This window comes from Bombina bombina, chromosome 2 (genome assembly GCF_027579735.1).
Source record: "Bombina bombina isolate aBomBom1 chromosome 2, aBomBom1.pri, whole genome shotgun sequence".
Taxonomy (NCBI): domain Eukaryota; kingdom Metazoa; phylum Chordata; class Amphibia; order Anura; family Bombinatoridae; genus Bombina; species Bombina bombina.
This window is the reverse complement of record NC_069500.1, coordinates 832,425,619-832,448,449: the sequence shown is the minus strand read 5'-3', so window position 1 is coordinate 832,448,449 and position 22,831 is coordinate 832,425,619. Positions and strand designations below refer to the sequence as shown.

The window sequence follows — 22,831 nt, the reverse complement described above, 5'->3', positions numbered from 1 at the left end:
CATTGGTTCAGGAAGGTCAGTTCATGATGACCGTAGATCTGGACGACGCGTATCTACATGTTCCCATTCACAGGGATCTTCACCAGTTTCTAAGGTTTGCCTTTCTGGACAAGCATTTCCAGGTTTGTTGCACTTTCATTTGGTCTTGCCACGGCTCCCAGAATATTTACAAAGTTTCTGGGGGCTCGTTTGGCAGTGGTCAGATCCCAGGGAACCTTACCTAGATGACATATTGGTTCAGGTGTCATCTTTTCAACTAGCAAAATCTCATACAGAGATGTTATCTTTTCTACGTTCCCACAGATGGAAAGTGAATCTGGAAAAGTTTCCTTGTTCCAGCTACAAGGGTATGTTTCTTAGGGGCAATCATAGATTACCTGTCCATGAAGGTTTTCCTGACGGATGTCAGAAAATCCAAACTTCTTGCTTCGTGCCTTTGTCTCCAGTCTATTTGTCCATCAGTGGCTCAATGCATGGAGGTGATTGGTCTGATGGTTGCTTCCATGGACATCATTCCTTTTGCTCGGTACCGTCTGAGACCTCTGCAACTATGCATGCTCAGTCAATGGAACGGAGACCATTTAGATCTCTCACAGTGGATAGATCTGGATCCCTTAACAATAGACTCTCTCTTGGTGGATTTCACAGGAACATCTGTCTCGGGGCACTTGCTTCCTGAGACCTTCCTGGGTGATTGTGACTACGCACACCAGCCTGTTAGGCTGGGGAGTAGTCTGGGGCTCACTAAAAGCTCAGAGCCTGTGGACTCGGGAGGAGTCTTCTCTTCCCATAACCATCTTGAAATTGAGAGCAATCTTCAATGCCTTGACAGCTTGGCCTATCTTTTAGTCCGGTTTATCAGATTCCAGTCAGACATCACCTCAGTGGCTTACATTAACCACCAGGGAGGAACTCTGAGTTCTTTGGCTATGAAGGAGGTGACTCACATTCTGCAGTGGGTGGACGCTCACAATTGTTTTCTATCTGCTATCCACATTCTAGGGGTGGACAACTGGGAGGCGGATTTTCTGAGCAGACAGACTTTTCATCCTGGGGAGTGGGTTCTCCATCTGGAGGTGTTCTCAATTATAACCCTCAGGTGGGGGGTTCCTGGAGTTGGATCTGATGGCTTCTCGTCAAAATGCCAAGCTCCCAAAGTACGGTTCAAGGTCAAGAGATCCTCAGGCCGCTCTGATAGACGCTCTAGTGGTTCCTAGGATCTTCTATCTGGCATACTTGTTTCCTCCGATTTGCTGTTCTTCCACAAGTCATTGCTTGTATCAAACTGGAGAGAGCATCTGTAATTCTAATAGCTTCTGCATAGCCTTGCAGGATCTAGTTTGCGGATCTGGTAAAGATGTCATCTTTTCCACCTTGGAGGTTACCTCTGAGGAAGGACCTTCTACTTCAGGGTCCATTCTCTGAAGCTGACTGCTTGGAGATTGAACGCCTAGTTTTGACTAGACGTGGTTTTTCTGAGGCGGTCATTAATACCATGCTTCAGGCTCATAAACCTGTAACTCGCAAGATTTACCATAAGGTATGGCGTAAATACCTTTTTTTTTGTGCAAATCTAAGGGTTTCTCCTGGAGCCGAGTGAGTATTCCCCAGCATTTTGTCTTTTCTTCAGGATGGCCTGGAGAAAGGTTTGTCAGTCGGTACTCTGAAGAGTCAGATTTCTGCACAGTCTATTCTTTTGAGCAAACGTCTGGCAGATTTGCCAGATGTTCAAGCTTTTGTTCAGGATCAGGCCTGTTTTTGAAACCTGTTGCTCCTCCTTGGAGCCCTAACCTCGTTCTTAAAGTTTTACAGCAGGCTACATTTGAGCCGATGCATGTTGTTGATATAAAATTGTTATCTTGGAAGGTTTTGTTTCTTCTTGCTATTTCTATTGCTTGCATAGTTTCTGAGCTTTCAACTCTGCAGGGTTTTTTCTGTAAGGTTGTGTTGGATCAAAACATTAATCAGGAAATTGTTGTTCCTTTTTGTTCTAATCCTCCTTCCCATAAGGAACGTCTTTTGCATAACCTGGATGTTGTGCGTGCTCTAAAATGTTACATTCAAGCAACTAAAGATTTTCGTCAATCTTCTGCCCCGTTTGTTGTTTTCTCTGTAAAGCGTAAAGGTCAGATGGCCACTTCTACTACCCTTTCCCGCTGTCTCCTCTTCCTGGGCTTTCAAAAATTAAGCTTCTGTGAAGCAGATTTGCAAGGCGCCAACATACTGCATACTTTTTCCAAATACCAAAAATTTGATACTTTTGTCTCGGCTGAGGCTTCTTTTGGGAGAAAGGTTCTTCAAGCGGTGGTGCCTTCTGTTTAGGTCCATCTGTCTTTTTCTCCCTCCCTTTTTATTCTGTGTCCTCTAGCTTGGGTATTGGTTTCCACTAGTAATTGGAATGAAGTCATGGACTCTCCATGCCATAGGAACAAAAACAACCTTTTATGCTTCTTTCTTTCCGGGCAGTCCACGACCCCACCCTCTTTCAATTTTAATTCCGCAATTTTTTTTTGAGTAAACCTCATACACCTCTTTTTCCATTTTCCTTGGGCTGAATGACTGGGGTTTATGGGTAAGGGAAGTTACACTTAACAGCTCTGCTGGGGTTCTCTTTGCCTCCTCCTGCTGGCCAGGAGTTAAATATCCCACTAGTAATTGGAATGAAGTTGTGCACTCTCTCCATGCCCGGAAAGAAAGAAATTGATCAGGTAAGCATAAATTTTGTTTTTTATTAATACCTTGATTAAAAAGTTATACTTTAAAGTGTTTCTAACTCCCATGGGTTTTAAATAGAGACCATCATAAGAAATGCCGATCTGTGCCAATAGTGTAGATCTATTTATTTTATTGGGTAGATATGTTTATTTTAAAAGATGTGTGGAATTCATGTGAAGCTTCCAGAATTGAGAATATTCTTTCTTCTTTTTTTGTCACTAGTCAAAATATGAAGGGCCTGGTGTATTTATAGATGACAAAGGTCATTTCATTTGAGCCACCATATATTGCAAATGCGCTCTATTGATAATAATACAATACAACACGTCTGTGCTTATTTGGTATAATAAATGTCTTCTTTGAGTTGATGCACAAAGTCATTACTTTTTAATCCTCTTGAATGTTAATATTTTGGGATGAAATTTTCATAATCTCCAATTTAAATCCATGATTGTTAGTAAGTTCAAACTTTGACCTTAACATAGGTTTTATTGCTATTGTGTTAGTCTTGTAATATAATTCTGAAAAGGAATCATTGGACTTTTAACTCTCCTAATGCTGAGCTATTTCACCCCCCCACACCCACCGCTGTTGCTAAAGTCTATTTCTTTTCTATGACATGGAGAGTCCACGACTTAATTCCAATTACTAGGGGGATATTCAACTCCTGGCCAGCAGGAGGAGGCAAAGAGCATCTCAGCAGAGCTGTTAAGTGCCACTTCCCTTACCCATAATCCCCAGTCATTCTCTTTGCCTCTGTCAATGGAGAATGTGCGAAAATGGTGTCTAAAGATATTTAATCCTTTTTTGGGTACTTTTCCCTGCAAGCAAGGATTGGGGCTATGCTGTGTCCATGTCAATCTCTTTAGTAAGAGTAGTGGTGGCTATTAGCAGTTAGAAAGCGGCAATGTTGTTTTCTAACATTATTGCTACCCCTTTATAGAAAGCCAGGGTTGGTTACTGTGTTCTTTCTTTTACTTTAGGTCCCTGATAGAGGTTGGAGTATCTATCACACCTAGGAAGCTGTTCCTGCCCTGCAGCTGGATCCACAGGTAAGTGCATTTGCATTTTAGGTATTGAAGGACAGCACTTTGGAGGTTAATTCCTCTAGTGGATCAACATCTGGGACACGTTTTAACCTTATAAATGGGTTAACAGTTGGGCAATTTGGCAGGAACTGGTATGTGAAACATTAAGGGGTTAAAAAATATGTTACCCTTAATTATGAGAGGCTGGCTGAAGGGTTAATTAGGGTCTAGAAGGATATGCATTTATTTATTCTGCAAGAACAGGCTTATAATACAGTGAGATGCGGAGTGCTTAACTTTTAGCTCAGGTCGATCAGAAACGTGCGCTTTTACAGTGGCGCAGTTTCTTTTCTTGTTCCAATCATGTGACTTTGCGCTCTTCCATTTTAATTCATAGTAGAGCGTAGGGAGTTAGGCAGTGAAGCGATCACGTCCCATATCTCTGTGTAGGCTACCAGTCGGATCGATCAGGATCTGTTTTGAAATCTCAGCTCTCCAAGTTTGACAGTTAACTCTGACAGCGGATCTGAAGCAAGAGAGTCTCCTTGCAGCTACGAGTGAACTCCGGTCCTGGTGCGGTAAGATTCCTCAGCTAGATTGAGCTATAGAGGTGTCAGGAAAAATGTTTAAAATACTTTTTTCCTTTTTGCTGCAAAAAGTGTTTGTGGCTGCTCTATATACCGTACTGGTAATAATACATTTTATATATTTGAAAATTTGGGAATCAGCGCTGTTATTATGGACTCAGACCAAAATACATCTATTTCCTTTGACAAATGTTTGCTTTGTCTGGAGGCTCAGGTTGTACCCCCTGTGCAATTTTGCACCACATATTTTTTTCTAAGACCTTGAAATTTAAAGACAGATTACTACCTTCTGAGACATATGTCTCTCAGTACAATGCTGTTCATGATATGCCTCAGCTTTCTCCTCAGATGTCCCAAGCCCTGATAGTTTCACATGCAGTGCCTTGCGGTTCCTCTCAACCTCCTGGGGGTGTTTATTTGGCAAAAACTTTTGCTGCACTGATAACTCCTGCTGTGTCTGCAGCTTGATCTGCTTTCCCTATTTTGGGTAAGTGTAAGAGGAAATCTAGACCTATTTCTGCTAGTAAAGTTTCTGACCCCTCTAAATCTGTGCTGGTCAACCTTTCCCAAATGTCTGATGAGGAGGATACTTCAGTAGCTTCTAATGGTGAGATCTCAGATTCTGACATGATGGGGGAAGTTCATTTCAGATTTAAGCTACTTTGGATGACTTCGAACCTTCTGTCGTTGTCAATCCAAAAAAGTCAACTAAACTTAATAGAGTTTATGATTCTCCCTCATCTGTGGAAGTTTTTCCTGTTCCAGATAAGATGTCAGGAATGGGTTACGACAGGGATTCCTTTTTCCCCCTCCCATGTTTTTAAAAAAGTTTCCTGTTGATGATTACATTTGTAACTCGTGGCACACTGTGCCTAAGGTAGAAGGAGCTATCTCTACTCTGGCTAAAAGAACTACTATTCCTATAGAGGATAGTTGTTCCTTTAAGGATCCCATGGCTAAGAAGCTAGAGGCTTACTTAAAAAAGACGTACATCCATCAAGGATTACAGTGGCAGCCTGCGACAAGTATTGCTACGGTTGCGGGAGCAGCATCTTATTGGTGCGATGCCTTGTCTGAGCTGATATCAGAAGAGACTACCATAGAGGAGATCCAAGATAGGATCACGGCTCTTAAACTGGCCAATACTTTTATCTGCGATGTTAACATGCAGGTAATTAGACTGGGAGCTAAGATGTCTAGCTTCTCTCTTCTAGCTCGCAGAGCTCTTGGACGGCTGATGTAACTTCAAAGGCCAAGCTTTTGTCTTTATCTTATAAAGGTAAAACTTTATTTGGTCCTCTTCTGGCGGAAATCATTTCCGAGATTACTAGACTTAAAGTGCCTCAACAAATTCCTCAGTGTTCTGTCCTTCAAGATGGAAACTATTTGTTCCATTGGTTCAGGAAGGTCAGTTTATGACAACCATAGATCTGAAGGACGCGTATTTTCATGTTCCCACTCACAGGGATCATCATCAATTTCTGAGGTTTGCCTTCCTGAATAGGCATTTCCAGTTTGTTGCATTCCTTTTGGTCTTAATACGGCCCCCAGAATATTCACAAAGGTTCTGGGGGCTCTCCTGGCTGTGGTCAGATCTCAGGGAATAGTGGTGGCGCCTTACCTGGACGACCTCTTAGTTCAGGCGTCCTCTTTTCAACTAGCAAGATCTCATACAGACATGTTGTCTATTTGCGGATCTGATGACGATGTCATCTCTTCCACCTTGGAGGTTAACTCTGAGGAAGGACCTTCTACTTCATGGTCCCTTCCTCCATCCAAATCTAGATTCTCTGAAGCTGACTGCTTGGAGATTAAACGCCTAGTTTTGACTAGACGTGGTTTTTCTGAGGCGGTCATTGATACCATGCTTCAGGCTCGTAAACCTGTTACTCGCAAGTTTTACCATAACGTATGGCGTAAATACCTTTTTTTATTGGTGCAAATCTAAAAGTTTCTCCTGGAGCCGGGTGAGAAGATTCCCCGCATTTTATCTTTTCTTCAGGATGGCCTGGAGAAAGGTTTCAGTCAGTACTCTGAAGGGTTAGATTTCTGCACGGGCTATTAGTTTGCATAAAGGTCTGGTAGATTTGCCAGATGTTTAAGCTTTTGTTCAGGCCCTGGTCAGAATCAGGCCTGTGTTTAAACCTGTTTCTCCACCTTGGAGCCTTAACCTCGTTCTTAAAGTTTTGCAGCAGGCTCCGTTTGAGCCGATGCATTCTGTTGATATTAATTTATCTTGGAAGGTTTTGTTTCTTGCTATTTCTTACGTTCGCAGAGTTTCTGAGCTTTCGACTCTGCAGTGCGATTCCCCTTACCTTAATTTTCATGCGAATAAGGCAGTCCTTCGTACTAAGCTGGGATTTCTCCCTAAGGTTGTGTCGGATCGAAATATTAATCAGGAAATAGTTCCTTTTTTTTTTTTTTTTTTTTGTCCCAATCCTTCTTCCCATAAGGAACATCTATTGCATAACCAGGATGTTGTGCGTGCGCTAAAATTTTACCCTCAAGCAACTAAAGATTTTAGGCAATATTCTGCCCTTTTTGTTGTTTTCTCTGGCAAGTGTAAGGGTCAGAAGGCTACTGCTGCTACTCTTTCTCTGTGGTTGAGAAGTGTTATATGTTTAGCTTATGAGGCAGCTGGACAACAGCCTCCTGAGAGAATTACGTCTCATTCCACTTGGGCTGTTTCCTCTTTCTGGGCTTTCAGCTTTTGTAGAGCAAATTTGCAAGGCGGCAACATGGTCCTCTCTGCATACATTTTCCAAATTCTACAAATTTGATACTTTTTCCTCGGCTGAGGCTTCTTTTGGGAGAAAGGTTCTTCAAGCGATGGTGCCTTCTGTTTAGGTCTGCCTGCCTTATTCTCCCTCCCTTTTCATTCTGTGTCCTCTAGCTTGGGTATTGGTTCCCACTAGTAATTGGAATGAAGTCGTGGACTCTCCATGCCATAGGAAAGAGAACCAAATGTATGCTTACCTGATGAATTTTTCTTTTCGGGCATGGAGAGTCCACGACCACGCCCTTTTTTCTAACTTTATTTTTGCAGGTTTTTTTAGAGTAAACCTCAGGCACCTCTATACCCTTGTGGTTTCTTTTTCCATTTTCCTTCAGCTGAATGACTGGGGGTTATGGGTAAGGGAAGTGACACTTAGCAGCTCTGCTGGGGTGCTCTTTGCCTCCTCCTGCTGGCCAGGAGTTGAATATCTCACTAGTAATTGGAATGAAGTCGTGGCCCGGAAAGAGAGAAATTCATTAGGTAAGCATACATTTTTTTTTTGTTTAAACTACATTTAAATTTTAATTTCAGTTATCCTTGTTAATGGGATATGAAACTCAAAAATTTTCATTTGTGATTCAGACAGAGCATACAGTTAAAAAAAAAAAAAAGTTTCCAATTTACTTCTATTTTCTCCAACATAGGTGTGTCCGGTCCACGGCGTCATCCTTACTTGTGGGATATTCTCTTCCCCAACAGGAAATGGCAAAGAGCCCAGCAAAGCTGGTCACATGATCCCTCCTAGGCTCCGCCTACCCCAGTCATTCTCTTTGCCGTTGTACAGGCAACATCTCCACGGAGATGGCTTAGAGTTTTTTAGTGTTTAACTGTAGTTTTTCATTATTCAATCAAGAGTTTGTTATTTTCAAATAGTGCTGGTACGTACTATTTACTCAGAAACAGAAAAGAGATGAAGAATTCTGTTTGTATGAGGAAAATGATTTTAGCAACCGTAACTAAAATCCATGGCTGTTCCACACAGGACTGTTGAGAGCAATTAACTTCAGTTGGGGGAACAGTTTGCAGTCTCTTGCTGCTTGAGGTATGACACATTCTAACAAGACGATGTAATGCTGGAAGCTGTCATTTTCCCTATGGGATCCGGTAAGCCATGTTTATTACGATTGTAAATAAGGGCTTCACAAGGGCTTATTTAAACTGTAGACTTTTTCTGGGCTAAATCGATTGATTATTAACTCATATTTAGCCTTGAGGAATCATTTTATCTGGGTATTTTGATATAATAATATCGGCAGGCACTGTTTTAGACACCTTATTCTTTAGGGGCTTTCCCCAAGCATAGGCAGAGTCTCATTTTCGCGCCGGTGTTGCGCACTTGTTTTTGAGAGGCATGGCATGCAGTCGCATGTGAGAGGAGCTCTGATACTTATAAAAGACTTCTGAAGGCGTCATTTGGTATCGTATTCCCCTTTGGGTTTGGTTGGGTCTCAGCAAAGCAGATACCAGGGACTGTAAAGGGGGTTTAAAGCTTAAAACGGCTCCGGTTCCGTTATTTTAAGGGTTAAAGCTTCCAAAATTGGTGTGCAATATTTTCAAGGCTTTAAGACGCTGTGGTGAAAATTTGGTGAATTTTGAACAATTCCTTCATGTTTTTTCGCAATTGCAGTAATAAAGTGTGTTCAGTTTAAAATTTAAAGTGACAGTAACGGTTTTATTTTAAAACGTTTTTTGTACTTTCTGATCAAGTTTATGCCTGTTTAACATGTCTGAACTACCAGATAGACTGTGTTCTGAATGTGGGGAAGCCAGAATTCCTATTCATTTAAATAAATGTGATTTATGTGATAATGACAATGATGCCCAAGATGATTCCTCAAGTGAGGGGAGTAAGCATGGTACTGCATCATTCCCTCCTTCGTCTACACGAGTCTTGCCCACTCAGGAGGCCCCTAGTACATCTAGCGCGCCAATACTCCTTACTATGCAACAATTAACGGCTGTAATGGATAATTCTGTCAAAAACATTTTAGCCAAAATGAACCCTTGTCAGCGTAAGCGTGGCTGCTCTGTTTTAGTTACTGAAGAGCATGACGACGCTGATATTAATATCTCTGAAGGGCCCCTAACCCAATCTGAGGGGGCCAGGGAGGTTTTGTCTGAGGGAGAAATTACTGATTTGGGGAACATTTCTCAGCAGGCTGAATCTGATGTGATTACATTTAAATTTAAATTGGAACATCTCCGCATTTTGCTTAAGGAGGTATTATCCACTCTGGATGATTGTGAAAATTTAGTCATCCCAGAGAAACTATGTAAAATGGACAAGTTCCTAGAGGTGCCGGGGCTCCCAGAAGCTTTTCCTATACCCAAGCGGGTGGCGGACATTGTTAATAAAGAATGGGAAAGGCCCGGTATTCCTTTCGTCCCTCCCCCCATATTTAAAAAATTGTTTCCTATGGTCGACCCCAGAAAGGACTTATGGCAGTCAGTCCCCAAGGTCGAGGGAGCGGTTTCTACTTTAAACAAACGCACCACTATTCCAATAGAGGATAGTTGTGCTTTCAAAGATCCTATGGATAAAAAATTAGAAGGTTTGCTTAAAAAGATGTTTGTTCAGCAGGGTTACCTTCTACAACCCATTTCATGCATTGTCCCTGTCACTACTGCCGCATATTTCTGGTTTGATGAACTGCTCAAGGTGCTCGATAGTGACTCTCCTCCTTATGAGGAGATTATGGACAGAATCAATGCTCTCAAATTGGCTAATTCTTTCACTCTAGACGCCTCTTTGCAATTGGCTAAGTTAGCGGCTAAGAACTCTGGGTTTGCTATTGTGGCGCGCAGAGCGCTTTGGTTGAAATCTTGGTCGGCTGATGCGTCTTCCAAGAACAAGCTACTAAACATTCCTTTCAAGGGGAAAACGTTGTTTGGTCCTGACTTGAAAGAGATTATCTCTGATATCACTGGGGGTAAGGGCCACGCCCTTCCTCAGGATCGGCCTTTCAAGGCAAAAAATAGACCTAATTTTCGTCCCTTTCGTAAAAACGGACCAGCCCAAGGTGCTACGTCCTCTAAGCAAGAGGGTAATACTTCTCAGGCCAAGCCAGCTTGGAGACCAATGCAAGGCTGGAACAAGGGAAAGCAGGCCAAGAAACCTGCCACTGCTACCAAGACAGCATGAAATATTGGCCCCCGATCCGGGACCGGATCTGGTGGGGGGCAGACTCTCTCTCTTCGCTCAGGCTTGGGCAAGAGATGTTCTGGATCCTTGGGCGCTAGAAATAGTCTCCCAGGGTTATCTTCTGGAATTCAAGGGACTTCCCCCAAGGGGGAGGTTCCACAGGTCGCAGTTGTCTTCAGACCACATAAAAAGACAGGCGTTCTTACATTGTGTAGAAGACCTGTTAAAAATGGGAGTGATTCATCCTGTTCCATTAAGAGAACAAGGGATGGGGTTCTACTCCAATCTGTTCATAGTTCCCAAAAAAGAGGGAACGTTCAGACCAATCCTAGATCTCAAGATCTTAAACAAATTTCTCAAGGTCCCATCGTTCAAGATGGAAACCATTCGAACTATCCTTCCTTCCATCCAGGAAGGTCAATTCATGACCACGGTGGATTTAAAGGATGCGTATCTACATATTCCTATCCACAAGGAACATCATCGGTTCCTAAGGTTTGCATTCCTGGACAAACATTACCAGTTCGTGGCGCTTCCTTTCGGATTAGCCACTGCTCCAAGGATTTTCACAAAGGTACTAGGGTCCCTTCTAGCGGTGCTAAGACCAAGGGGCATTGCAGTAGTACCTTACCTGGACGACATTCTGATTCAAGCGTCGTCCCTTCCTCAAGCAAAGGCTCACACGGACATTGTCCTGGCCTTTCTCAGATCTCACGGCTGGAAAGTGAACGTGGAAAAGAGTTCTCTATCCCCGTCAACAAGGGTTCCCTTCTTGGGAACAATTATAGACTCCTTAGAAATGAGGATCTTTCTAACAGAGGCCAGAAAAACAAAGCTTCTGGACTCTTGTCGGATACTTCATTCCGTTCCTCTTCCTTCCATAGCTCAGTGCATGGAAGTGATCGGTTTGATGGTGGCGGCGATGGACATAGTTCCTTTTGCGCGCATTCATCTAAGACCATTACAACTGTGCATGCTCAGTCAGTGGAATGGGGACTATACAGACTTGTCTCCGAAGATACAAGTAAATCAGAGGACCAGAGACTCACTCCGTTGGTGGCTGTCCCTGGACAATCTGTCTCAAGGGATGATGTTCCACAGACCAGAGTGGGTCATTGTCACGACCGACGCCAGTCTGATAGGCTGGGGCGCGGTCTGGGGATCCCTGAAAGCTCAGGGTCTTTGGTCTCGGGAAGAATCTCTTCTACCGATAAATATTCTGGAACTGAGAGCGATATTCAATGCTCTCCAGGCCTGGCCCCAGCTTGCGAGGACCAGGTTCATACGGTTTCAATCAGACAACATGACGACTGTTGCGTACATCAACCATCAGGGGGGAACAAGAAGTTCCCTAGCGATGGAAGAAGTAACCAAAATTATTCTTTGGGCGGAGTCTCACTCCTGCCACCTGTCTGCTATCCACATCCCAGGAGTGGAAAATTGGGAAGCGGATTTTCTGAGTCGGCAGACATTGCATCCGGGGGAGTGGGAACTCCATCCGGAAATCTTTGCCCAAGTCACTCACCTGTGGGGCATTCCAGACATGGATCTGATGGCCTCTCGTCAGAACTTCAAAGTTCCTTGCTACGGGGCCAGATCCAGGGATCCCAAGGCGGCTCTAGTGGATGCACTAGTAGCACCTTGGACCTTCAAACTAGCTTATGTGTTCCCGCCATTTCCTCTCATCCCCAGGCTGATAGCCAGGATCAAGCAGGAGAGGGCGTCGGTGATCTTGATAGCTCCTGCGTGGCCACGCAGGACTTGGTATGCAGATCTGGTGAATATGTCTTCGGCTCCACCTTGGAAGCTACCTTTGAGACGAGACCTTCTTGTTCAGGGTCCGTTCGAACATCCGAATCTGGTTTCACTCCAGCTGACTGCTTGGAGATTGAACGCTTGATTTTATCGAAGCGAGGATTCTCAGATTCTGTTATCGATACTCTTGTTCAGGCCAGAAAGCCTGTGACTAGAAAGATTTACCACAAAATTTGGAAAAAATATATCTGTTGGTGTGAATCTAAAGGATTCCCTTGGGACAAGGTTAAGATTCCTAGGATTCTATCCTTCCTTCAAGAAGGATTGGACAAAGGATTATCTGCTAGTTCCCTGAAGGGACAGATTTCTGCCTTGTCGGTATTACTTCACAAAAAGCTGGCAGCTGTGCCAGATGTTCAAGCCTTTGTTCAGGCTCTGGTTAGAATCAAGCCTGTTTACAAACCTTTGACTCCTCCTTGGAGTCTCAATTTAGTTCTTTCAGTTCTTCAGGGGGTTCCGTTTGAACCCTTACATTCCGTTGATATTAAGTTATTATCTTGGAAAGTTTTGTTTTTAGTTGCGATTTCTTCTGCTAGAAGAGTCTCAGAATTATCTGCTCTGCAATGTTCTCCTCCTTATCTGGTGTTCCATGCAGATAAGGTGGTTTTACGTACTAAACCTGGTTTTCTTCCAAAAGTTGTTTCTAACAAAAACATTAACCAGGAGATTATCGTACCTTCTCTGTGTCCAAAGCCAGTTTCAAAGAAGGAACGTTTGTTGCACAATTTGGATGTTGTTCGCGCTCTAAAATTCTATTTAGATGCTACAAAGGATTTTAGACAAACATCTTCCTTGTTTGTTGTTTATTCAGGTAAAAGGAGAGGTCAAAAAGCAACTTCTACCTCTCTCTCTTTTTGGATTAAAAGCATCATCAGATTGGCTTACGAGACTGCCGGACGGCAGCCTCCCGAAAGAATCACAGCTCATTCCACTAGGGCTGTGGCTTCCACATGGGCCTTCAAGAACGAGGCTTCTGTTGATCAGATATGTAGGGCAGCGACTTGGTCTTCACTGCACACTTTTACCAAATTTTACAAGTTTGATACTTTTGCTTCTTCTGAGGCTATTTTTGGGAGAAAGGTTTTGCAAGCCGTGGTGCCTTCCATTTAGGTGACCTGATTTGCTCCCTCCCTTCATCCGTGTCCTAAAGCTTTGGTATTGGTTCCCACAAGTAAGGATGACGCCGTGGACCGGACACACCTATGTTGGAGAAAACAGAATTTATGTTTACCTGATAAATTTCTTTCTCCAACGGTGTGTCCGGTCCACGGCCCGCCCTGGTTTTTTTAATCAGGTCTGATATTTTATTTTCTTTAACTACAGTCACCACGGTACCATATGGTTTCTCCTATGCAAATATTCCTCCTTAACGTCGGTCGAATGACTGGGGTAGGCGGAGCCTAGGAGGGATCATGTGACCAGCTTTGCTGGGCTCTTTGCCATTTCCTGTTGGGGAAGAGAATATCCCACAAGTAAGGATGACGCCGTGGACCGGACACACCGTTGGAGAAAGAAATTTATCAGGTAAACATAAATTCTGTTATCAAATTTGCTTAGTTCCCATGATATTCTATGTTGAAGCGATATCTAGGTAGGCATCTGAGACAATACATGGTAGGAAATAATGCTGCCATCTAGTGCCCTTGCAAATGAATAACATTCTTGCAAAACTGCTGCCATATTGTGCTCCAGAAATGGGTAAGCTCGTAAACATATGTCCCTGCTTTAAAAAAAAAAAATACCAAGAGAACAAAGAACAATTGACAATAGAAGTAAATTAGAACGCTTTTTCTCCTACATTGGTGTGTCCGGTCCACGGCTTCATCCTTACTTGTGGGAATATTCTCTTCCCTAACAGGAAATGGCAAAGAGAGCACAGCAAAAGCTGCCCATATAGCCCCCCCTCTGGCTCCGCCCCCCAGTCATTCTCTTTGCCGCTCTGAACAAGTAGCATCTCCACAGGGATGGTAAAGAGTATGTGGTGTTAGTTGTAGTTTTTTATTCTTCTATCAAGAGTTTATTTTAAAATAGTGCCGGTTTGTACTATTTACTCTAAAACAGAAAGTGATGAAGAGTTCTGTTTAAAGAGGAGTATGATTTTAGCAGCAGTAACTAAAATCAATTGCTGTTCCCACGCAGGACTGTTGAGCCCAGAGAACTTCAGTTGGGGGGAACAGTTTGCACACAATAGTGTCCATTTTCTAACAAGACATAGTAATGCTAGAAGACTGTCATTTTCCCTTTTTGGGATCGGTAAGCCATTTTCTTAGACTCATAACAGAATGAAGGCTTATTAATGGGCTATATACTGGTTGACACTATTGTGGGCTAAATCGATTGATTTATACTATATTTACATGTCTTTTGGAGTGTTTTGGAACTTGAAAACACTTTGGGAACGTTTTTTAATCGCCTGGCAGTCGTTTAGACACCTATTCTAGTCAGGAAGGGCCTTTCACTCTAGTATGCAGAGGGAGGAGGCCTCATTTTCGCGCCTTAATTGCGCAGTTACTTCTGGAAGCAGTGCATGCAGCTTCATGTGAGAGGGTCCGGTGGCCATAAAAAACGATTCTGGAAGGCTTATTTCTGTGGCGAATATCCCCTAAGGAAAGGTGAAGCCGCAGCAAAGGCTGTGGCTGGGACTGTAGTGGGTTTAAGCTGGTAAATTGATCAAATAGCTCCGGTTTGCTCATTTAAGGGGTTACAAACTTGAAATTTGGTGTGCAATACTTTCAAAGCGTTAAGACACTAGGGTGCAAATTTGGTAAGGATCGGATATTTCCTTCATAGTTTTTCACACATTCAGAAATAAAGTGTGCTCTGTTTAACATTTAAAGAGACAGTAACGGTTTTGTTTAAAAACGGTTTTATTGCATTAATAGCCTGTAGAAGCCTGTCTAACATGTCTGTACCTTCAGATAGAACATGTTCTGTATGTATGGAGGCCAAGGTGGTCCCCCCTTTAAATGTATGTGAGAATTGTGCCATGGCGTCCAAACAAAGTAAGGACAGTACTGTCACATTTAATAAGGTTGCCCAAGATGATTCCTCAAATGAAGGTAGTGGGGGTAGTTCACCATCCTCTCCTTCTGTGTCAACACCAGTTATGCCCGCGCAGGCGACACCTAGTACATCTAGCGCGCCAATGCTTGTTACTATGCAACAATTAACGGCAGTAATGGATAATTCTATAGCTAATATTTTATCCAAAATGCCAGCATTTCAAAGAAAGCGTGATTGCTCAGTTTTAAATACAGCGGATGAGCAAGGGTGCGCTGACGATAATTTATCTGTCATACCCTCACACCAGTCAGAATTGGCAGTGAGGGAGGGTCTGTCGGAGGGAGAAATTTCTGATTCAGGAAAAGTTTCTCAACAGGCAGAACCTGATATTGTGACGTTTAAATTTAAGTTAGAACATCTCCGCACCCTGCTTAAGGAGGTGCTAACTACTCTGGACGATTGTGACTCTTTGGTCATTCCAGAAAAATTGTGCAAAATGGAAAAATTCCTAGAGGTCCCTGTGCACCCTGATGCCTTTCCGATACCCAAAAGGGTGGCGGACATAGTGACTAAGCATACCTTTTGTCCCACCTCCTATATTTAAGAAAATGTTCCCCATTGTCGACCCAAGGAGGGACGCATGGCAAACAGTCCCTAAGGTTGAGGGGGCAGTTTCTACGTTGGCCAAACGCACGACTATTCCCATTGAGGACAGTTGTGCTTTCAAAGACCCTATGGATAAAAAATTGGAGGGTTTGCTTAAAAAGATATTTGTTCAGCAAGGTTTCCTCCTCCAACCAATTTCGTGCATTATTTCTGTCACAACGGCAGCGTGTTTTTGGTTCGAAGAACTAGAAAATTCGCTCAATAAGGAGACTCCATATGAGGAAGTCATGGACAGAATTCACGCACTTAAGTTGGCTAATTCCTTTATTTTAGATGCCGCTTTGCAATTGGCGAAGTTAGCGGCGAAAAATTCAGGTTTTGCAATTGTGGCGCGCAGAGCGCTCTGGCTAAAGTCTTGGTCGGCGGATGTGTCTTCCAAGACAAAATTGCTTAATATTCCTTTCAAAGGTAAGACCCTTTTTGGGCCAGAATTGAAGGAGATTATTTCAGACATCACTGGGGGAAAGGGCCATGCCCTCCCACAGGATAGGCCCTTTAAGGCTAAGAATAAATCTAATTTTCGTTCCTTTCGCAACTTCAGGAACGGACCGTCTCCTAACTCTGCAGCCTCTAGACAAGAGGGTAACGCTTCCCAGGCTAAGCCAGCATGGAAACCAATGCAAGGCTGGAACAAGGGTAAACAGGCCAAGAAGCCTGCTGCTGCTACCAAGACAGCATGAAGGGGTAGCCCCCGATCCGAGACCAGATCTAGTAGGGGGCAGACTTTCTCTCTTAGCTCAGGCTTGGGCAAGAGATGTTCCGGATCCCTGGGCACTAGAAATAGTCTCTCAGGGTTATCTTCTAGATTTCAAGGAACTTCCTCCAAGGGGAAGGTTTCACATGTCTCGCTTATCTTCAGACCAGATAAAGAGACAGGCATTCTTACATTGCGTAGGAGATCTATTAAAGATGGGAGTGATACACCCAGTTCCAACAGTAGAACAAGGTCAGGGGTTTTACTCAAACCTGTTTGTAGTTCCCAAAAAAGAGGGAACTTTCAGACCAATTCTGGATTTAAAAATTCTAAACAAATTCCTCAGAGTTCCATCGTTCAAAATGGAGACCATTCGAACGATTTTACCAACAATCCAGGAGGGTCAATACATGACTACCGTGGATTTAAAGGATGCGTACCTTATATATTCCTATCCACAAAGATCATCATCAGTTCCTAAGGTTCGCCTTTCTGGACAAACATTACCAGTTCGTGGCTCTTCCGTTCGGTTTAGCCACTGCTCCCAGAATTTTCACAAAGGTGCTAGGGTCCCTTCTAGCGGTTCTAAGACCGAGGGGCATTGCAGTGGCACCTTACCTAGACGACATCCTAATCCAAGCGTCGTCCCTTTCCAGATCAAGGGCTCATACAGACATTGTTTTAGCTTTTCTCAGGTCTCACGGGTGAAAGGTGAACGTGGAAAAGAGTTCCCTGTCCCCGTCTACAAGAATTCCTTTTCTGGGAACAATTATAGATTCTGTAGAAATGAAGATTTTTCTGACAGAGGTCAGCAAATCAAAGCTTCTAAAGACTTGTCAAGTTCTTCAATCTATTCCTCAGTGTATGGAAGTAATAGGTCTAATGGTTGCAGCAATGGACATGGTTCCTTTTGCTCGAATTCATCTAAGACCATTGCAACTGTGCATGCTCAGACAGTGGAATGGGGATTTTGCAGACTTGTCTCCCCAGATTCAATTAGACCAGTTAACCAGAGACTCACTCCGTTGGTGGTTGACTCAGGATCACCTGTCTCAGGGAATGAGTTTCCGCAGACCAGAGTGGGTCATTGTCACAACCGACGCCAGTCTGGGACTCCCTGAAAGCTCAGGGTCTATGGTCTCGGGAAGAGTCGCTTCTCCCGATAAACATCTTGGAACTGAGAGCGATATTCAATGCACTCCGGGCTTGGCCTCAACTAGCGAAGGCCGGATTCATAAGATTCCAGTCGGACAACATGACGACTGTAGCTTACATCAATCATCAGGGAGGAACAAAGAGTTCCTTGGCGATGAGAGAGGTATCCAAGATCATCAAATGGGCGGAGGATCACTCCTGCCATCTATCTGCAATTCACATCCCAGGAGTAGACAACTGGGAGGCGGATTATTTGAGTCGTCAGACTTTCCATCCGGGGGAGTGGGAACTCCACCCGGAGGTCTTTGCCCAGTTAACTCAATTATGGGGCATTCCAGACATGGATCTGATGGCGTCTCGTCAGAACTTCAAGGTTCCTCGCTACGGGTCCAGATCCAGGGATCCCAAGGCGACTCTAGTGGATGCATTAGTGGCGCCTTGGTTGTTCAACCTAGCTTATGTGTTTCCACCGTTTCCTCTCCTTCCCAGGCTCGTAGCCAGGATCAAACAGGAGAAGGCCTCGGTGATTCTGATAGCTCCTGCGTGGCCACGCAGGACTTGGTATGCAGACCTGGTGAATATGTCATCGGCTCCACCATGGAAGCTACCTTTTGAGACAGGATCTTCTAGTACAAGGTCCATTCGAACATCCAAATCTAGTTTCTCTGCAGCTGACTGCTTGGAAATTGAACACTTGATTTTATCTAAGCGTGGGTTTTCAGACTCAGTTATAGATACTCTGGTCCAAGCCAGAAAACCTGTGACTAGGAAAATTTACCATAAAATATTGAAAAAATATATCTGTTGGTGTGAATCCAAGGGATTCTTTTGGAGTAAAATTAAAATTCCTAAGATTCTTTCCTTTCTCCAAGAGGGTTTGGATAAAGGGTTGTCAGCGAGTTCTCTAAAAGGACAGATATCTGCTTTGTCTGTTTTGTTACACAGACGCCTGGCAGCAGTGCCAGATGTACAAGCTTTTGTACAGGCCTTAGTCAGAATCAAGCCTGTTTACAGACCCATGACTCCTCCATGGAGTCTAAATTTAGTTCTTTCAGTTCTTCAAGGGGTTCCGTTTGAACCTTTACATTCCATTGATATTAAGTTACTATCTTGGAAAGTTCTGTTTTTGGTTGCTATTTCTTCTGCTAGAAGAGTTTCTGAATTGTCTGCTTTGCAGTGTGATCCACCCTATCTGGTATTCCATGCAGATAAGGTTGTTTTGCGTACCAAACCTGGTTTTCTTCCAAAAGTGGTTTCCAACAGGAATATTAACCAGGAAATAGTTGTTCCTTCTCTGTGTCCGAATCCAGTTTCGAAGAAGGAACATTTGTTACACAATTTAGATATGGTCCGTGCTTTAAAATTCTATTTAGATGCAACAAAGGATTTCAGACAGACTTCATCTTTGTTTGTCGTTTATTATGGTAAGAGGAGAGGACAGAAAGCTACTGCTACCTCTCTTTCCTTTTGGCTGAAAAGCATCATCCGATTGGCTTATGAGACTGCCGGACGGCAGCCTCCTGAACGAATTACAGCTCATTCTACTAGAGCTGTGGCTTCCACATGGGCCTTCAAGAACGAGGCTTCTGTTGATCAGATATGTAAGGCAGCGACTTGGTCTTCTCTGCACACTTTTGCCAAATTTTACAAATTCGATACTTATGCTTCTTTGGAGGCTATTTTTGGGAGAAAGGTTTTGCAAGCTGTGGTGCCTTCCGTTTAGGTAACCTGACTTGTTCCCTCCCTTCATCCGTGTCCTAAAGCTTTGGTATTGGTTCCCACAAGTAAGGATGAAGCCGTGGACCGGACACACCAATGTAGGAGAAAACAGAATTTATGCTTACCTGATAAATTACTTTCTCCTACGGTGTGTCTGGTCCACGGCCCGCCCTGGCTTTTTAGTCAGGTTTCAAATTTTTTCTTTCTATACACTACAGTCACCACGGCACCCTATGGTTTCTCCTTTTTCTCCTAACCGTCGGTCGAATGACTGGGGGGCGGAGCCAGAGGGGGGGCTATATTGGCAGCTTTTGCTGTGCTCTCTTTGCCATTTCCTGTTAGGGAAGAGAATATTCCCACAAGTAAGGATGAAGCCGTGGACCGGACACACCGTAGGAGAAAGAAATTTATCAGGTAAGCATAAATTCTGTTTTTAAAATTGCATGCTTTATCTGAATCATGAAAAGAAATATTTTGGTGCACATATCCCCTTAAAATGCCCACATAAATCATATGTTGGTTTCCCCCCCCCCCCAGCAGATTAAGCTTTTACCTGTACTTTGCCGAAATGCCAGAAAATAGCAAAAAGCTTCCATGTGGAAAACAATTTTTTTTTGTGTGTGACATTTGTAAAGCATGAGTAATAAAAGCAGCATTGGTGTCTGTATTTCAAAAATATTTAAATAAAAAACAGCATTGATCTACACAAGTATGCTCCTTTTAAAGGTGCCAGACCCTCCTCATTCAAAGTAGTGCCAATGCTGTGAGCTGTTTGTCATTCCTCAAACTAATAATCCAGCATTCTATGTGTTTCTTTTGGGAAGAGGCTGTGGATGTAGCGAGATATATTAAATGCACTGCATGTCCCAGCCCTTAAAAGGACATTAAACTTTAAATTACAAAAACAGCATACAAAATAAATAATGAAAGTGCATTGCAGGATTTGACTTTTTCTTGGGTATATCATGTCAGGGTAGAATATTTTGTGTGTGTGTGTGTGGGGGGTCTTTTAGCAGATGTTTAAAATGTAATTTTCCTTGCACTTTATTTTTTTATTAAACAGCAGTATACCCTCTGCTATACCAGGAGCAATCTAAGAATGATAGATATACAGATAAAACTTATTTCTACTTTGTAGAATGTATAGCAAAGAATGTACTTACTGTCTTATAGTACATAATCTGTCTTGTTTTTTTATTCTCATCTAATTGCATATTTCTCACTCAGACATACAAAGAACATCTAGAGGGGCAAAAGCACAAAAAGAAAGAAGCTATGCTAAAATCGGGAGTGCCCGCACAGCAGAATGTGAGAGGCTCTCACCCACAGCTGCACTGTGAGCTTTGTGATGTATCCTGTACAGGCGCAGATGCATACACTGCACACATAAGGGGTGCCAAGCATCAGAAGGTGAGCTTGATTGGCTATTGCTTTATAGAGACATGCCTTGATTGCCTGTGCAGCTACCTTTTTTATAGTAGTTCAAAGCATGAAGCATTTTTTAGTTATATTTGTTATTGCATATTAACCCCTTAATGACCGGAACATTTTTCAATTTTCTTACCCTTAATGACAATGGCTATTTTTACATTTCTGTGGTGTTTGTGTTCAGCTGTAATTTTCCTCTTACTCATTTACTGTACCCACACATATTATATGCCATTAAATGGACTTTCTAAATATACCATTATTTTCATCATATCTTATAATTTACTATAAATTTTTTTTATAAAATATGAGGAAAAAATGGAAAAAACACACTTTTTCTAACTTTGACCCCCAAAATCTGTTACACATCTACAATCACCAAAAAACACCCATGGTAAATAGTTTCTAAATTTTGTCCTGAGTTTAGAAATACCCAATGTTTACATGTTCTTTGCTTTTTTTGTAAGTTATAGGGCAATAAATACAAGTAGCACTTTGCTATTTCTAAACCACTTTTTTTTTCAAAATTATCGCTAGTTACATTGGAACACTGATATCTGTCAGGAATACCTGAATATCCATTGACATTTATATATTTTTTTTTTAGAAGACATCCCAAAGTATTGATCTAGGCCCATTTTGGTATATTTCATGCCACCTTTTCACCGCCAAATACGATCAAATTAAAAAAAATGTTCACTTTTTCACACATTTTGTCACAAACTTTAGGTTTCCCACTGAAATTATTTACAAACAGCTTCTGCAATTATGGCACAAATGGTTGTAAATGCTTCTCTGGGATCGCCTTTGTTCAGAAATAGCAGACTTATATGGCTTTGGGGTTGCTTTTTGGTAATTAGAAGGACGCTAAATGCCGCTGCGCACCACACGTGTTTTATGCCCAGCAGTGAAGGGGTTCATTAGGGAGCATGTAGGGAGCTTGAAGGGTTAATTTTAGCTATAGTTTAGTGTAGTAGACAACTCCAAGTATTGATCTAGGCCAATTTTGGTATATTTCATGCCACCATTTCACCGCCAAATGCGAGCAAATAAAAAAAACCTTTAAATTTTTCACAATTTTAGGTTTCTCACTGAAATTATTTACAAACAGTTTGTGCAATTATGGCACAAATGGTTGTAAAAGCTTCTCTGGGATCCCCTTTGTTCAGAAATTGCAGACATATATGGCTTTGGCGTTGCTTTTTGTTAATTAGAAGGCCGCTAAATGCTGCTGCGCACAACACGTGAATTATGCCCAGCAGTGAAGGAGTTAATTAGGTAGCTTGTAGGGCACTGGCAGGGTTAATTTTAGCTTTAGTGTAGAGATCAGCCTCCCACCTGACACATCCCACCCCCTGATCCCTCCCAAACAGCTCTCTTCCCTCCCCCACCCCACAATTGTCCCCGCCATCTTAAGTACTGGCAGAAAGTCTGCCAGTACTAAATAAAAGGAGTTTCTTCTGTTAAGTGTGATCAGTCCACGGGTCATCATTACTTCTGGGATATTACTCCTCCCCAACAGGAAGTGCAAGAGGATTCACCCAGCAGAGCTGCATATATCTCCTCCCCTCTACGTCACTCCCAGTCATTCTCTTGCACCCAACGACTAGATAGGATGTGTGAGAGGACTATGGTGATTATACTTAGTTTTATATCTTCAATCAAAAGTTTGTTATTTTAAAATAGCACCGGAGTGTGTTATTACCTCTCTGGCAGAGTTTGAAGAAGAATCTACCAGAGTTTTTGCTATGATTTTAGCCGGAGTAGTTAAGATCATATTGCTGTTCTCGGCCATCTGAGGAGAGGTAAACTTCAGATCAGGGGACAGCGGGCAGATGAATCTGCATAGAGGTATGTAGCAGCTTTTATTTTCTGACAAAGGAATTGATGAGAAAATCCTGCCATACCGATATAATGTCATGTATGTATACTTTACACTTCAGTATTCTGGGGAATGGTACTTCACTAGAATTACACTGTAAGAAATACATAAAGCTGTTTAATAACTAGAGATTATGTTTAACGTTTTTGCTGGAATGTAAAATCGTTTTCATTTACTGAGGTACTGAGTGAATAAATGTTTGGGCACTATTTTTCCACTTG

At 42.7% G+C, this 22,831-nt stretch overlaps 1 protein-coding gene across 2 annotated transcripts in view; it reads left to right on the top strand.

Moving 5' to 3' along the window:
* Positions 1 to 22,831, top strand: part of ZFR2 (zinc finger RNA binding protein 2) — a 517,666-nt gene that overhangs the window by 50,215 nt on the left and 444,620 nt on the right. For both annotated transcript variants that reach the window (XM_053703133.1, XM_053703132.1), the window contains exon 5: positions 20,528 to 20,710. In XM_053703133.1, the coding sequence (XP_053559108.1) occupies positions 20,528 to 20,710 (183 nt within the window). The remainder of the gene's footprint in view (positions 1 to 20,527; positions 20,711 to 22,831) is intronic.